The sequence below is a fragment of the Bidens hawaiensis genome, unplaced genomic scaffold (assembly GCF_021521415.1).
Source record: "Bidens hawaiensis isolate Kalapana, Puna unplaced genomic scaffold, B.hawaiensis_p1.1 tig00038715_1, whole genome shotgun sequence".
Classification (NCBI taxonomy): Eukaryota; Viridiplantae; Streptophyta; class Magnoliopsida; order Asterales; family Asteraceae; genus Bidens; species Bidens hawaiensis.
The window spans coordinates 193,644-209,965 of record NW_027496817.1 but is presented as its reverse complement, the minus strand read 5'-3'; the positions used below and the strand labels follow the sequence as shown (position 1 = coordinate 209,965).

Here is a 16,322-nt window from a genome sequence, read left to right as displayed (position 1 = left end):
ATTACAATGTTTGTACCACATTTGTAAATAAATCAGAGTTGCGTTAATTTAGCGGAAGACTTATAAACTTCAAGAATCAAATTGTAACATTTATATATATATTCAAAAGACGGGATTATAAAACACCCATTTAAGTTGTTAACAAAACATTACTTGTTTATATTTACAAACCACCATTTTCATATGTTAAGTTTATACAAAATAAATCCGAGCCATCGGATTAAAATATAGCACTTCGATATTCCAAGCGCTAATCTTGTTTACCTGCAAAATGTAAATAAAAAAACGTCAGCAACGAATGCTGGTGAACACGCTGACGCTAAAATAATTTCTTTTACTTTATTACCCCTCGAGACTACGCCTGCCTCGGCCCATCGTGGCTTAGGAATAACAAAGTCAAACAACACATTATAAATTCGAGCCTCTACACTAGGTCACCTCAGAAAACACCGCAGCTTTCGACTTAGTTAAGTACCCGTAAATATACACAATGATCGTACTTCCCGCGGGAAAGCGTCCTACGATCAGGGTGGTGCGATGTGCCCATCGCGTAGTACCACCTATGTAAGGATCCAGACACACGTATACTATGCTATCAATTGCGGCGCTATAGCGGATAGCGGCCCTACTGTAAAATAGCGGTCAAAATAGCGGAACCGCTATTTACCGCTATTTGGACGCTATTTAACAACCGATATATCGGTTTACTCGCTGAGTTTATCGGTCTAATATATTTGACCCAAGTTTGTTAGATCTTTTGGCCCAAATCGTTACCTTATTTTAGCCCATAGCCCAATTCATTTTATTTAACCTAAATCAGTTATTATTGAACGTTAAAAACATCGACATCCAGAATATCAGATCTTGTTTCTTTCTCCAGCCTCTAGCACTGCTGATGCTCTCAACCAAGGTTAGTTTTTTCATCTCATTCAATTATTGATTTCATTGTTCATTGTTCATCATTGTTCATCAAATTAGACTCTTGTTTCATCTAATCTTCTCCAATCTCTAGCCTCCGCCGCCGCTACTGTTGTCTGTTGATTAATTACTTTTTTGTTAATCTATTAGTTTGTTACCTTAATAGTCAATTAGTACTTTGTTAATTAGTTATGAGTTTGTAAAACTGATTATTATCATATTATGAACGAATCTTGAAGTTTGAACATTTATTCCCATATTTGATTGATAATGGATGGTTCTCCAAGTCAAAATCCATCTTCTAATGCATCTGTAACCCCTCAAAACACTAATACAACTTCGTCTGAAGCCCACACCAACTTCAAAAAAACATGTTTGAATAGAGATATGGCATGGGAATGGGGAGAATGTAGATATCCTTTGAAAAAACAAGCTGTCTGGTGCAAATTATGCTTTCAAAAGATGAATGGAGGAATCACAAGACTCAAGCAACATCTTACTCATACCGGAGGACAAGTCAGAGGTTGTACCAAAGTAACTCTGGATATCCAGAAGAGAGTCATGGAATCAATGAGAGAAAAAGCAAAAGTACAACTAGAAAAGAAAAGAAATTTGGAGATTCTTAGATCAAACTCGATTGATCTTGCTGATGAAGATGAGGAAGATCAATATAATGAACAAGATGTTGGTCCAAAAGAACATGTTGCAAAGAAAAAGAAATTTGTGGGTGCTAGCAACGTGCGAGGTCCTATGGATGCCATGTTTAAAACTGATCTTGGGAAAAGAAAGCAAACTACAATTGATAGAAATAATCCAATAAAAAAAAAGTTAGAGACAAATGCTTGGGAGGCGATTTCAGATTGGGCTTATGCGATTAATTTACCCTTCAATGCCGTACGTGACGAAAGTTTTCCAATTATGCTCAATGCCATTGGGGAATATGGAAGAGGTATTTAAATGTAATTAAGATTTACTAATAGTTTCTTTAATTCGATTGTTATTTAATTTAATTACTTAATTTTGTTACTTTATGTTAGGTTTGCCACCTCCATCTTATCACAACATGCGTATAACACTATTGAATAAGCGAGTAGAAAAAACGAAAAAGTTCGTGGATTCGTTCCGGCCACATTGGGAAGAATATGGGTGTAGCATTATGTCTGATTTTTGGACAGACGGAAAAGGAAGGTGTTTGATAAATTTCTTAGTCAATTGTCCACTTGGAACAATATTTTTGAAATCACTTGATGCATCGGAGCATGTGAAGAATGCTGAATTAATCGTGGGGATGATAAATGAGGTGATAGAAGATGTTGGAGAGGCGAATATTGTGCAGGTAGCTTTACTTTTCTAGTTTTCTAAAGATGTTATATTATTTGATATATTTACTAAGTGTTCTTTTTATTACTTAAGCTCTTTATTGCTTTCTATAGTTAATTACAGATAACGGGTCAAACTTTAAAGCTGCCGGAAAGATTTTAGAACAACAACACCCTAAGATGTTTTGGACTTCTTGTGCTGCACATTGTGTGAATCTCATGATTTAAGATATTGCTGAGCAAATTCCAAAGATAAAGAGTACTTTAGCTTATGCAAGAGCAATTATGGTTTACATTTACAACCATGGAAGGATTCTTAACATGATGAGAAGGTTGACCAAAAACAAGGAGCTGCATCGGTCTTGTGTAACTCGGTTTGCAACTCAGTTTTATACCATTCGGAGTATCCATGTGAATCGACATCATATTCAAGTATTGTTTATTTCTGAAGAATGGAGGAAAAGTGACTTTGCAAAGAAGCCGCCTGGAAAGAGAGTTGAGCGAATAGTTGCAAAAACGGAGTTTTGGGACAACATACTCCTATCTTGTCAAGTGCTTGCTCCTTTGGTGGATGTGGTCAGATTGGTTGATACAGAAGAGAAGCCAAGTATGGGTTACATCTATGATGCAGTGGATAGAGCGAATGAGCAAATCAAGAAAAATGTTACTGATGTAAGGCTCGTAACCAAACTTTTGGGTATGATTCAATCAAGATGGTCTGACCAACTTCATCACCCTTTACATGCATGTATTGATGATTCAACTTTACATTTATTAGTTTAAATTAATATTAATATAATCATTTACTCATTTAGTTTTATTTTCAATTCTTTAATATTGAATGTGTAGCTGGATGTTACCTGAACCCTGCCATTTTTCACGGGGATAAGGCGAAGGATACAAAGAAGAATAGTGACATTTTGACGGGACTTTATGTTGCTATTGACCGTCTCGTGCCGAATGAAGATGGGAATGATAAAGTGAGGCAGGATTTGAATTTATACATTGATTTAATTAGGCAATTTGGATCTTCAGCAGCTATAAGGGGTAGAACGAAAGTCGCACCATGTAAGTAAAATTTTATAATAACAAATTAATATGTTTTTAAGAATAATTTATTATTAAAGTATTAAACCAATCGAGTTATTTAAAAAATGTAGATATATGGTGGCGTACTTATGGGATCGACACACCTTTGCTCCAAACATTTGCTATGAGGGTCCTCAATCAAACTTGTAGTGCTTCACCTTGTGAACGCAATTGGAGTATATTTGACAATGTAAGCTCATTTTACCAAAGGTTTTTATAAATTATATAATATAGTTCTATTAAATTTAAATTATTAACCTCATTAAGTAATTGTTTATCCTTTATGTTCAGTTACATACAAAGAAAAGAAATTGTCTTTTGCATAGTAAACTCAATGACCTTGTATATGTTCAATACAACACAAGGTTATACAGGCGCCACAAGTTATTAAAAGAGAACAAATCTTTAGATCCTATTCTGTTGAGGGATGTGGTGGAAAATGATGATTGGGTTACACCAACAGAAGAAGAGTTTCAAGAGTTTGTTGATGGTACAGACGGTCTTCTTTGGTCGGTTGCGAGAGAGGCAATGGGAGGAAACGAAGAATTTTGGGCACATACTAGGAGCAAAAGAAAACGCTATAGAGATGATGGTGATGCTACAGTTGAAGTAGACGATCTTGAACAACGATTGGAGGATTTGGTTGATGTGGACTCGGAGGATGATTTCGTGGCTTTCGATTAAGTGATTAAATCATGTCTTAAATTAAAAATATTGTTACTTTGTGTTTTGAACTATTGACTTTTATGATTTTGGTATTATTGTATTAAGACTTAAGTATTATTATTAGATAAATTTTGGTGTTTTATATATATATATGTGTGTGTGTGTGTGTGTGTACCGCTATCCCACCGCAATAACCGATATCTCAGATATCGGTCATTGACCGATATCCGCTATTTTTCGGCATTAACTGCGTAGCACGTATACCACAGCCTGAGGGCTAGGGTTATACTCTTATTTATAACGGTTTTAGGAACACATAGTTCCTTGTAAACAATTTTCATATAATATGTTTGACTCATTTGAAAGCAAGTTTATAAAAGTTTGGGGGCGTATTCACCTTATCGCTTTGGGATCGGCTTCAAACACCGTCCGAGGGTCTTTCCCTTACTATCTCGTACCAGTAGTACGAGTATAACCATTTGTTAGTCGGATATACAATCCGGCTTAAGACCTTTAGTCTTGTTCTATACCTCGATGAACCTTTAGTTCATATATTTCATTTACTTGAAAACCTTTAGTTTAAAAGTGATTATAAACCTTTAGTTTATATAAAAACCCGACGTTTCTCCTTCTCTAAGAAACGTATTCTTTTTCTTTTATTATTTAAGAATACTCATTATTGTTTAATTAATAATTCCATAACAAAGAATATACATATATACTTACACACATATATACATATTCACAATTCATTCTTTTATTCTTTTCTTTGTTATGTTTATTTCTCTTTTATCGAGGTATCGAGTATAACCTCGACTTAAGGCTTAAGCCTTTAATATAATATTATATTATATTCATTTGTCGTTACGCCTAACCTTGTTGGCGTTATAGAAACCCTAGGAACTCGAGCAGCACTCCAACACCGTTTCTCTTTCTTGATCAACTTGGTACAACTTTCTTGGCACGCCAACGATCACCAATCTTCGAAAATTGTCGACACGCCTCTTGAGAACAAAACACCTTCTTGGTTGAATGTGGGTGGAGGGTGGCACGCACTTCGAGGAAACGTTGGCACGGAAATCGAGGATCAGGATATGTTATCGAGGAATTATGGTACGTTTATCGAGGTAGGCCTAGTATACGATTATGGTATTGTAGAGAGATGTTAGAGAGAAAAAGGAAAGCTGATTTTGGGTTGTGAAAATATCAAACCCGGATGTTGCTATTTATAGACAAGATTTTGGACCCCATCGCGGTACGCGATGGGTTCCTGGGTGAGCCTATCGCGTAGCGCGATATAGGCCAAATGAATCACCAACTAGACCTGCCACGTGGCGACACGTGGCGGCAGTGTTGCCATGTGGTGACACGTGGCAGCAGATGATGCCACCGTGTGCCACGTGGCACACGTGTCAAAACGTGTCAGACCACGTCATCGCGGTACGCGATGACGTCAGGTCAACAGCGACCGCGTATTGCTATTGACTTCATCCAGAAGCTTTGACCAAGCCCCATCGCGGTACGCGATGGGCTTGTCTTTTGTCCCGTCGCGTATCGCGATAGGACAAGAAATCAGAATTTTCATTTTCAACCTTGGAGTTTAGAATTTGGCAGAATAGATCCCTAGACTTTGAAAACTTGACATTTTGAACTCGAAATTTTCACGATGTTACACCCAATGTGATTAATTAATTATATTTTGTCAAAACCTGATAGTTACTCATGAGTTTTGGGTCAGAATACATGACAGGTATTTTTTATAAATTAACAAGTATCCCGGATACTCGATGGGCAACTACCTGATAGAAACCCGAGGGGTTTTGGGTCAGGTTTGGGATAATATTTTATAATCAAGTATGAGTTTGGGATTACCTAAACCCGTCCCACACCCGACCTATTGCTATAAATGTTGAGAAAAAACATTTTTTGTAATTAAAAATATACATAAAAAAGATGATAACTAAAATTGCAGGAACATGGAAAACACATTATTGGATTTTAGAGCGAAAACACATATTAAAATTGCTGTAACATTTGGTCAAATGGTGTATCCAATGACATAATATATCACACAGATAACATTAATCTCACACAAATCCACAAAATTAATCACACATCACACTAATTTACATTCGTTTTCCACCCCACCTTCAACTTAATAATCAAGTAAACCATCAATTAGAATCATATAACGATCGAAGAACACAATTAAACATTTACATCGAAAGAATATAACAAAACCACGTATATACATCGATTTTTCATGTGCCCTAATTGTAATTGTGCTAATTTTGATACCAATTTTTATCAATAGGGAGTAGATAAAACAAGCATGATTAGAAATTACATGCGATTAATGGAAGGTGATGGATAAATGTCGTGGTTGTTAGCGTTCAAGGTTGTTGTTAAGGCTGCAATGTTAGCGTAGTTATTGTTGAGGCTGCAAGGTGGTCATGGATGTAAGGTTATTGAGGTAATTATAAACCTTAAAAGCATGTAACTTTTTCTAAACGCTAGTAGTAGGAGCGTTCTAATTTGAAACTTTTTATCCTAATCTAAAAGCTTCAAGTTACTTAAACCAAACAAGATTTTTTTATTGATTAGGAACCTTTTCTTACAAGTATGAAGCTAGAAGTTTCTAAAAGCTCCCTGCCAAACATACCCTTACTTAGATTTATTGGGATTACACCTCTAAATATGTATGATGGTCAAAGTTGATCCTTGTTATTCTTTTCTTTCGAACATCATGTTCAAAACTTGCTTGAAGTAGTATCAGTCGTGCCATGTTGGTGTTATGCAACACACTTAACCAAATTACACATTTAGTTAAACATGACGTGTTCATTCACTAGACATAAAAGAAAATGAAATTTTCAATAACCGGAAAAAGGAAAGTATGTTATTCTACAAGGACCAAACAGTGAAGTACCTGGACCTGGTGGTGTTTCATTGATATCACAGTCGTCGTTACTGCAAAAGAAACAAGTGTCGTCCATAACTAGAAATTGACACATACATACATACATACACACATTCCGTGAGTGGGCGTGGTTAATAATAATAATAATAATAATAATAATAATAAGAAGAAGAAGAAGAAGAAGAAGAATGTCGTGGATAAGATCTGCCGTGAACAAGGCGGTGGAGGTTGGGAACAATCATAACCTGACTCGCACCGTCAAAAGTTACGCCGATACTGTAGTCCATCACGCCGGTCAGGCCGTTGCTGATATCTTCCTTGAACACACACTACTTGTAACTAATACCATTCCATTTTCATATCCATTCATTTGTTATTATTATTGTTGTTGATTTTGCAATATAATAAGTAATGACATACATACAACATTCTTTGTTTGCTGGATTGGAATTAGGGTTTTCATTATCTCAAATAACTTCAATTCTGGACAATTAATAATACTCTTCTGTTATTTAAGCCTATTTGTAACTTTATACTATGATTTTAAATGCAGTATAGAGGTGTGGATGGAACCGACATAACTTAATTCCGACGGTTTGGTTTTATGTTTTTTCAAAAACCGAATTTCCACTCTGGTTTCGGTTTTCAGTACATTCAAGCCTGGTTTCCAAAAATCTGAAATCTAAATTTGCAAACCGAAAAACCGAAACCAAATGGTTTTTATTTATGGTTTTTGAATCGGTTTCAGCTAAAAACCAAGCCATGCAATGCAGACTATCGGTTAGTGAACATCTATGGAATGTCATTGTCTAATCGCGCGGCCTCAACAAAATTGAAACCTGATATTGTGAAAATACTCTGATTAAAGCTGGATAAGTTTGCTAATAAGAGGAAAAAGAAATACTTGCTTTACTGCGTTAAGTGCCTTAAGAAAGTGATTTAATTGGCTGTACCCATTGAGTCTCATTAGGGTTTATTAACAGTACAGAATGATGTTTCATTTACTAATTCCTATTCTAAACTGTTGTTCTATTGCTTACTGTAAACTTATTCGTGCATCTATTTGCATTTTGTTTAATCTTTTGATGAAGCTAAGAATAACAGGGTGGTCGAAGTTTCAAAAGCTTCAAGCAGACTGTGAGAAGATTGGAAGAAGCATCGATTGCCGCTAGAGGTCCAGAAAGAATACACCTGTTGAGAAGATGGCTTGCTGCTCTGAAAGAAACTCAGAAACTGTTGGAGGGTTCTATTGAAGACGATGACAAGGATCATGAACCGCATCTAGTGAGTATATTCACTTTTTGTATTTTTTTCTAATTTTATAATATTGGTATTAATATTTTAAGCAATTGTGACAGGTTTTGTACTATGACTCTGATATGGTGGGCGATCCAATGAATTTTCATGATGTTTTTCTGTATAGTCAAGCTTTGGAGGGCATTACAATATCTATGGTAACAACAGTTAATAATGTTTAATCATTTTTCCCTTTAAATGCGCACATGGACATTGCAGCACTTATTTTAGGCTTGAAACTGAACCGGATGAATACGAACCGGGAATGTTCATGTTCGTCTGTTTTAACTTTAACTGAATAATCGATCGAACATGAACAACTAAACGAACGGGATTTTCTTGTTCGTGTTCGATTGCAAAGAAATGAACGTGTTCGTGTCCATTAATTTTTGTCTATGTTTGTTCGGTTAACGGTATAAATACATGGTTCATGAATGTAGTCGAACGAATGTAAATGAAAGTAGATGAACGAACATAAACAAATGTAACTAAGAAAAACCAAAAACCAATTAACAGTAAACGTGAACATCAATCTTTGACCTAAAAGTATTAAATTTAGACTAAATTTTAATGGGTGGTATCTTAATTTCATAATTTAGAGTAAATTGTAATTGATCTGAAAAATTAAAACAAATGTGTAGACGTAAACGACGAACATACACGAGTTTAAATGAACTAACGAGACATGCGGCTTCATGTTCGTTCATTTAACTAAATTAACAAACAATATTGTTCGTGTTTGTTTGTTTATTAAATAGAAGAACTTCCTGCCAAATGGTTCACGAACAGTTGATTGAATGTTCGGTTCATTTACAGGCCGCCTATCAAGGCAGATCAATAAGATTTAGACTGCATGCTTTTTATGATTATTAATAATTTTTGTAATATTAACATACGTGATACTTGTATTCACCTTGAAATTTCAAAAATTCTGTTACTTCTCATAGATTCTTGTACCACCAAGTGAGGAGGAGGTCTCCCTGCTTCTGGAATATTTTAGGTGAGTTTTATTTTACATATTTTATATCTTTATATAAATTATATAACCCAGATTATTCACATATATACAGTTACTGTCTTAGTGGAGGAAAAGAAGTTCATAATGCAATAGTCAGCAGCATCCAGGATTTGGCAAAAGCTTTTTCAGGCTATGAAGATGAAGTTTTGGTACTACATGAAACTTTTGTGAAATTCTTAAACTTTATCGACCTTTATTATCTCTTTTAAGTGTTTCTTATCTTTTCTTTTTTATATATTTGCTTATAGATAAAGTGTGAGGAGTTACTGCAGTTCACACAAAGTGCCGTCACTAGTTTAAAAATCAATGCGGAGATTAAAAGGTAATAAGTTCTAAATTTTTGGTTTCTCAGCTGCAGATTCGCATACATGCATCTGAACTGAACATGGATTGTAGAATATTAGAATTCCCACCTTAAAGCTAGCAAAGTAGTGGTGTGCATGGATCGGGTTTGTGCTCAAATCGATCCGAAAACTGAAATTTTGGTTTTTGTTTTTTTGAACACCGTTCAGTTACTGTCTTTGGTTTTAAGTTTTTGGTTTTCATGATGTGTTTAGTTTGGTTCTGGTTTTTTCGGTTTTGCCATTTGGGCTTGAAACTAAAATATTTTGTGAATTAATGATTAATTGATTATTACCCATTTGGCCTGAAAATTTTGGGCTACACCATTTATAATCTATAAATTCAATAATAAAAGTTGTTACTTTAGCTTTTTTTGTTTTTATCAGTTTACCCTTTGGTCTTGAATTTTTTTTGGCTTGAAAAATGTTCCAAAGTAATGCATTTGGGCCTATACTTTTTTGTTAATTCATGATCAATTGATTTTTACACATCTAGGCCTAAACTTTTTGGGCTACACCATTTATAATCTATAAATTCAATAAAAGAAGTCATTTTATTTGGGTTTTACGGGGTCGGTTCAACGTTTTTTTTTTCGCGCAAAAAGCAAAAATTTGGTTTTTGAAAAAACATAAAACCAAACCGCTGGTTTTGGGTTTGCTTATTTCGGTCTGCTTATGTCAGCTATCTGATCAAGCTGACTTCAAATTTCGCATGTTTGATATATATGTATTATAGACTATAGTAACATATGGTGAGTTATATTAACAGAATAGATGCAGAAGCCTCCGTCCTCAAGGAAAAGCTTGATGAAATGGAATCATCAGGGGAGATTATTATCGGTGACGGGTATGAAAAAGCCTCCAAAGAAGCAACCATTGCTACAACCAAGGTGAATCGCTTGTAATTTAATAGTATTTAACCAATGCAAATAATATGAGTGCATTAGTAGGATCTATGCGGTGTAATCTAATTGTTCTGTTTACACAGTAGGCTCTCAAGAAGGCTCTGGCCCATATTCGAGTTTGTTCCAAACTAGAAGGGCTTTTAATGAAAAAGAAGATGCTTTATGGTGGAGAAACTCCTGAGATTCATGCTCAAAAGGTAGCTTTTTTGGATACGTTATACCTGTTATTAACCAATATTTATGTAAATTCTTTGTTAATTTTTCTATATTTGATTATTGTTTTCCCTTTAAAAAAGTACTGCTTTAAAAGTTTGATGGCTGGTAGTGTTGTCTTTGGCTTCCAACAGGTGGATAAGCTGAAAGTGTTGTCTGAGTCTCTTGTTAGCTCCTCTACAAAATCTGAGAAGCGTATTTCTGATAACAGGTATAAACATGCTCTACATATATGTATATATAAATTTTCATGTTTACATATGGTTGAGGCTATTATTGTTCTTTCCAATTGCTTTCTTGATGGACAAAGTCCATTTATGGAGAGCGGAAACATAGTATGCCAATTCATGCTTTGTCTTATATATTATAAAATCTGGCAGAGTTCAGAAAGAGGAAGCCTTGAACTTTCGTGTTTCTAAAGCAAGTGAAATTGGGGAAACTGAGAAGGTATTTTTTTATTTGTTTTAAATTACAATTTACGCTTTCTTGATGGACAAAGTCTATATATGGAGAACTGAACAAGAAACTGATTGTTCATCACACGTGCGCGTGCGCTGACATAGGCATACTTAATTTCTTATGATTTTTTATCCATTGGTTTTGTTATAGGAATTGGCTGCTGAGGTTGCAGCCCTTGAGAAACAGAGAAATGATCTTGAAGCTGAATTAAAGAGGGTGTGTGTCATCTGATTTTCTCTTTCTTCTAGTCATTTACGACCTTATATTTATAATTAATCAGTCTGATATATATAAATATTAAAATCATATGCTTTAGTTGAACATCTCATTGACAGCAGCCAATGGACGACTACAAAATGCTCGGGAAGAGAGGGATCAGTTTTATGAAGCTAATGATCAACTTGTTGCACACTTGAAAACCAAGGTTCTTCTCTTCGTTATTCATTTATCTATTGAAGTTTATATTAGTATTTAATATAGTTTACAATTACATTATCCACATTCTGTTATTTTATTATATTTATTTATAGGAAGACAAACTGGTAAAATCGATTGGCTCTTCTAAGAAAGAAGTCAATGTTGTGAATACTTGGGTGAATTTTCTGGAAGATACTTGGATTCTTCAGCGTGCTAATACAGAGACGATGGAGAAACAAGTCGGGTATGTTTTCAGATATGTTATTTATTCCTTGAAATATTTGTATTTCCGTGATTAATTTCCAATTTAACTTTCTTCCAGTGATGAGTTGACAAAACACGAGACCTATTTTGTGAATTCGGTCACTAAATTGCTTTCGGGTTACGAGGTATAAATTTGAATTTCAAAAATACTTTGTCACAGCTATATGTTGTTATTTCTATTTATTGTTTTTTTTCTTTGGTATACAGGAGGGATTGAAGCCTGCTGTTGGTCGTATTGAGAAATATGTAGACAACTTGAAGAGCCTAAGCAAAGGGTAGTTAATATACATGCCTGCACTGTAGTTTTTATCTTTTTAATGTGTGTTAAAATTGAATAAAAGTATTTATCTCACACTACAGATCAGATCCACCGTCAAATGTGGATAAAGAAGATTCCAAGATGATAAATCATCGAAGAAGTATCGAGGAGGAATATTTGGACTATGAAGCAAAGGTAGCAATTAGTTTTATGCGGTTTGAACCAATTTTTCTTAATGTGACGTATTTGTACCAAATTAATCGAATGTGTATTTCATTGTTGCAGATCATTACAACCTTCAGTGTGGTGGATAAGATGAAAGAGCAGTTCTACGCTCAACAGGGGGGAAATGGCAGGTACTAAACTCTGGCAATCTCTGCTTGCGTCTCGATGGTAATTATATTGGATTTCCTGAAATTGAAATACATGTATATTTTTCATATAGGAAAGAAGATGCAAAAGTAAAACAACTTTTTGAAAATATGAAAAGTTGAGGGTAAAGTTTGATTCAATCAAGAGGCCGAATCTAGAAATCGAGAATTCCAAGCAAGAAGATGAGACGCCGAATGCTGAAACAATCACCAGACCGGTAGAAAGCCGATCACATTCAAAGCCAAAAACAGCAGTCGTATCTCAGACCCGGACCCAGCCAAATGAGCAGCAAGTGAAGTCGCCTGCTGCAAAAGGTGAAGCGGGTCAGGGTCAGGGGCTAGACCCGGAAGGGGAACTAGTGAAGCTGGAGTCTGAATTCGGTAAAGTGAACAGTGAGTACATGGAGGATGAGATAGGTGACTGGGAATTTGATGAGCTTGAAAAAGAACTAAGCAAATAGGTAAAAAGATTTAGCTATAATAAAACTATATTTAAAAAAGAAAAGAAAAGAAAAGTAAAAAAAAGAAGTTGCTTTGTATGTACATAAGTTGAAGTTGGAATGATTTGTTTGTGTTTGTAATAAATATCCTCACTTAGCTTGTACAACGTAACACGGCTTTTATGCTTAATGTTTATGCTCTTTTGGTTTCGTATATCTGAAACCAGTCAATTCAACACGATTGAAGCTCAAACATAATATTAGTTCTAAGGCGGCGTCACTCGTGGTTGCTGTGGTCAATGAGTTGCCACTGTATCTTCCACAAAAGTCATTATTGCTCACAAGCCGCCGAGTAATGTACTTGGGTTTTTCTGCTGTTTTTCATTTCCATAAATTGCTTATTTTTAATAAGATTCCAAATATAAGATAAAAGTAATCTTTAAATGATCTACAAGAGATCAAAAATAAGTTTTATTTTCTCTAAGGCTATGCGTAGTGGAGGGGTTACAAATGGGGCTAATTGTGACACGTGGCGCCCCAGTCAGCAATGAGTGAGAATTTGTTTTTGGGGTGTAATAGTGTATGGGCTACAAATTGGGCTCACATTATCATTTTTTATTACTTTTCTTTTTATAATTAAACTAAACAAACAAAAACCAATTTATTTAAACAATTAAATAAAAATGCATTAAATTAAAAAGAAATAAAAAAAATACATAACTAAAAAAACATAACTTAAAAAAAATACTAATATCCATAATATTTGCGCATTTTTCGACTCGTTGTCGTTGCAACTATGCGGCCTTTTCGTGTGACCCGGCCGCTTTAAGAGATTCGTATTCTTTACTCATTTCCCGCAGCTCCATCATAGCGGCAATCTTTTTGTGTTGTTTGTGGGTTTCTCTCATGGTATCGTTGAGTTCCTCGACAAACTTTTCGTGTTTTTTGATCATTTCTGTAATGATAGCGGTGAGTTCCACGGGTTTCGGTTGTTCGGGTTGTTTGTAGGATTCATTTTGCTAGATTTTTTGGAGAATTTGGGTGAATTGTGTATGAAATAAAGAAGGTGTATGTTTATATATATATATATATTGTTTTAATTAATTAATTATATTTTTTTATTTTTGACCGTTGAAAACGGTAATAATAATAAAATAATAATATTTTTAAACACACTCAGGTGACAATATAACCCTGCCCCCAATTCGCCAACATATCGCCGGGGGGGCGGTGTTCTCACCCCTTCGCGCCCACAATTCGCCCTAGCCCACGCCCACTACACATGGCCTAATTCATTTTGTTTTTCATATATTACTACTTTAATCAAAGGGAAACATTAATTATGAAAATGCTCTTGTTAAAACTAAAATTTTGTATTAATTGCATTCATCTTTTAGTAAGTACCATATTTAACTTTATATTTTGCTCTTCTAAATCTCACCTTCATTGATGACTACTAAACAAAAAAAATTTAATTTCATTTAAAATTACTATTTCATCTCTTACCATTTTTATATTCATTTATATTTAAAGAATATTCAAATATGAAAGCGACTTTCGAATTCCTATAACGTCTCCAAGTGTTGAACCCTCCAATTGCATTAGTTATAGGATCATTATTTTCTGTAAAAATTATGGAATATAAAGTTTCTTCTTGGTGTAATTGAAAGACGTTATTGAATTGAGCCTCTTCTCGTCTCCATCGTGATAGCCAATAACTAAAAGAAATTTCAAAACAATCCGTATGGAGAAGAACACTCAAAACATAACGACAAAGTATCCTGACAAATTCAAAGTTTTGCAAGTGCTGACAACCATCTTACCATCCCAAATAACCTTATGCCATCGAGCCGCTTTGTAATGCTTGACAACAAAACTTGTGTCATTTTCTTTCCAAGCCGAATATTGAATCGCTAGAGCACGCTGATCTTAAATATTAAATATTGACAACACTTGAAGACGTTATAAGAATTTCAAAAGTTAATTTCATATTTAAATATTTTTACATAAAAATGAATATAAAAATGGTGGGAGATGAAATAGTAATTTTAGAAGGAATTAAAAATTTTTATTTAATAGTTCAATGGAGGTAAGATTTAGAAGGGTAAAATGTAATGTTAAATTTAGTAGTACTTAATTTAAGTAATATAAATATAAAGTTTTAACAAAAATATTACCATAATTACATGTGCCCTAAAGGCACATGTTAGAAAATCCCATTATAAAAAACCGTGATTGAATCCAACCAGGGCTCTTTATGAGCCAAGACAACGCGAGGTCGAGCTCCACCTATAATTTTCCCATGAGCTGAAAGATTGAGATGGAGCTCACCTCGATTTGGCTGTGTTTTTTAATGCCTCAACTTGGTTTTGGCTTGGAAAAATCGTAAGGAAATAAAATAAAGGTTAGGTTTTACGTGACCTGGACCGAATAATAATAAGAGAACTACGCTTCAAAGATTAAATGGCTTTTACCTGGGGATAATTAATGAGCCAAAAGAGCAAGGAAATATCAGCTCGAGTTCAGTTCCTTTACACCGTTAGAGATATCTGGGAGACTCCAGCAACCGTCGACTCCTCACAAAGAAAAGTCGAGATCATTCAAGAAATCATGGCGGGTAACAGTTTGGATGATTTTGAAAACACGGTGATTTTCAATAACAAATGGGCACTAGTTGAGGAGTTGGTAAATGACATTAAAGCAAACTCCTTTCTTTGGATAAATCATTGGGGCAAGAGATCCGAAGCGGATTGGGAGAAGTGCCATTTTTAATTTCGTTAACTTTTTGTTGTAATAATTTTGCTTGTTGTTTGTATTCATGTGCTCGATGGGCCTTGGCTTCTTGCGGGATTTTGTTTGTTTGTTTTTTATTTAAATATATTTCGGTCTTTAAAAAATGGCGAATTGGAAATAAATAATCTCAGTTTTTGTGTATTGACGGGTAATAATCTCATATTTAAAAATTTCTGCCAACGGTCCAACCTTTCAACTATTTTTCTCTCAATTGACCTCCGTTAAAAAACACTTAACGCCTGTTTCAAATCGGGCAATTGAACTTCCATTTAACAAAAATCAAGTCAATAAATCACCGTTTCGAGATAAGTTTTACATCAGTCGACTCAACTTTTCTTCCGTTGAAATTCGGAAAAACACTTAATGACATCAAGTGTGTTTAAATGGAGGTCCATTGAGAGAAAAATAGTCGAAAGGTTGGACTGTTGGCATATATTTTTATAGGTGAGATTACTATCTGTCAATACAAAAAATGTGAGATTATTTATTATTTCCGGCTTGTCAAAAAATAAATAAATAAAAAAATTTAAAATAGAATTGGGCCAATTGTGATGAGCTGGGCTTTACCAGGGCCCAAACCAATGAAGCCAGTGTGTATGGTGCACACTCACCCCCAACAATTACCAACTTATTA

The 16,322-nt window shown here is 34.7% G+C and overlaps 2 protein-coding genes and 1 pseudogene across 3 annotated transcripts; all 3 read left to right on the top strand.

Moving 5' to 3' along the window:
• Positions 1-1,188: 1,188 nt before the first annotated feature.
• On the top strand, positions 1,189-3,649 carry LOC143590669 (uncharacterized). Its single transcript, XM_077071084.1, has 3 exons — positions 1,189-1,867; positions 1,956-2,254; positions 2,352-3,649. The coding sequence occupies exons 1-3, from the start codon at positions 1,189-1,191 to the stop codon at positions 2,463-2,465; spliced, it is 1,092 nt and encodes a 363-aa protein (XP_076927199.1). The 3' UTR covers positions 2,466-3,649.
• On the top strand, positions 2,523-3,649 carry LOC143590667 (uncharacterized). The gene is made up of 3 exons (XM_077071083.1): positions 2,523-2,985; positions 3,087-3,305; positions 3,398-3,649. Exons 1-3 carry the CDS (start codon positions 2,523-2,525, stop codon positions 3,544-3,546), a joined length of 831 nt encoding a protein of 276 aa, XP_076927198.1. The 3' UTR covers positions 3,547-3,649.
• Positions 3,650-7,084: 3,435 nt separating this feature from the next.
• On the top strand, positions 7,085-13,229 carry LOC143590666 (uncharacterized; annotated as a pseudogene). The gene is made up of 18 exons (XR_013145511.1): positions 7,085-7,247; positions 8,017-8,196; positions 8,271-8,366; positions 9,156-9,208; positions 9,279-9,375; positions 9,475-9,548; positions 10,337-10,457; positions 10,559-10,669; positions 10,820-10,896; positions 11,066-11,132; positions 11,295-11,360; positions 11,461-11,568; positions 11,675-11,805; positions 11,884-11,950; positions 12,033-12,100; positions 12,186-12,279; positions 12,370-12,440; positions 12,530-13,229. The product of XR_013145511.1 is annotated as an uncharacterized LOC143590666 (transcript).
• Positions 13,230-16,322: the final 3,093 nt, after the last annotated feature.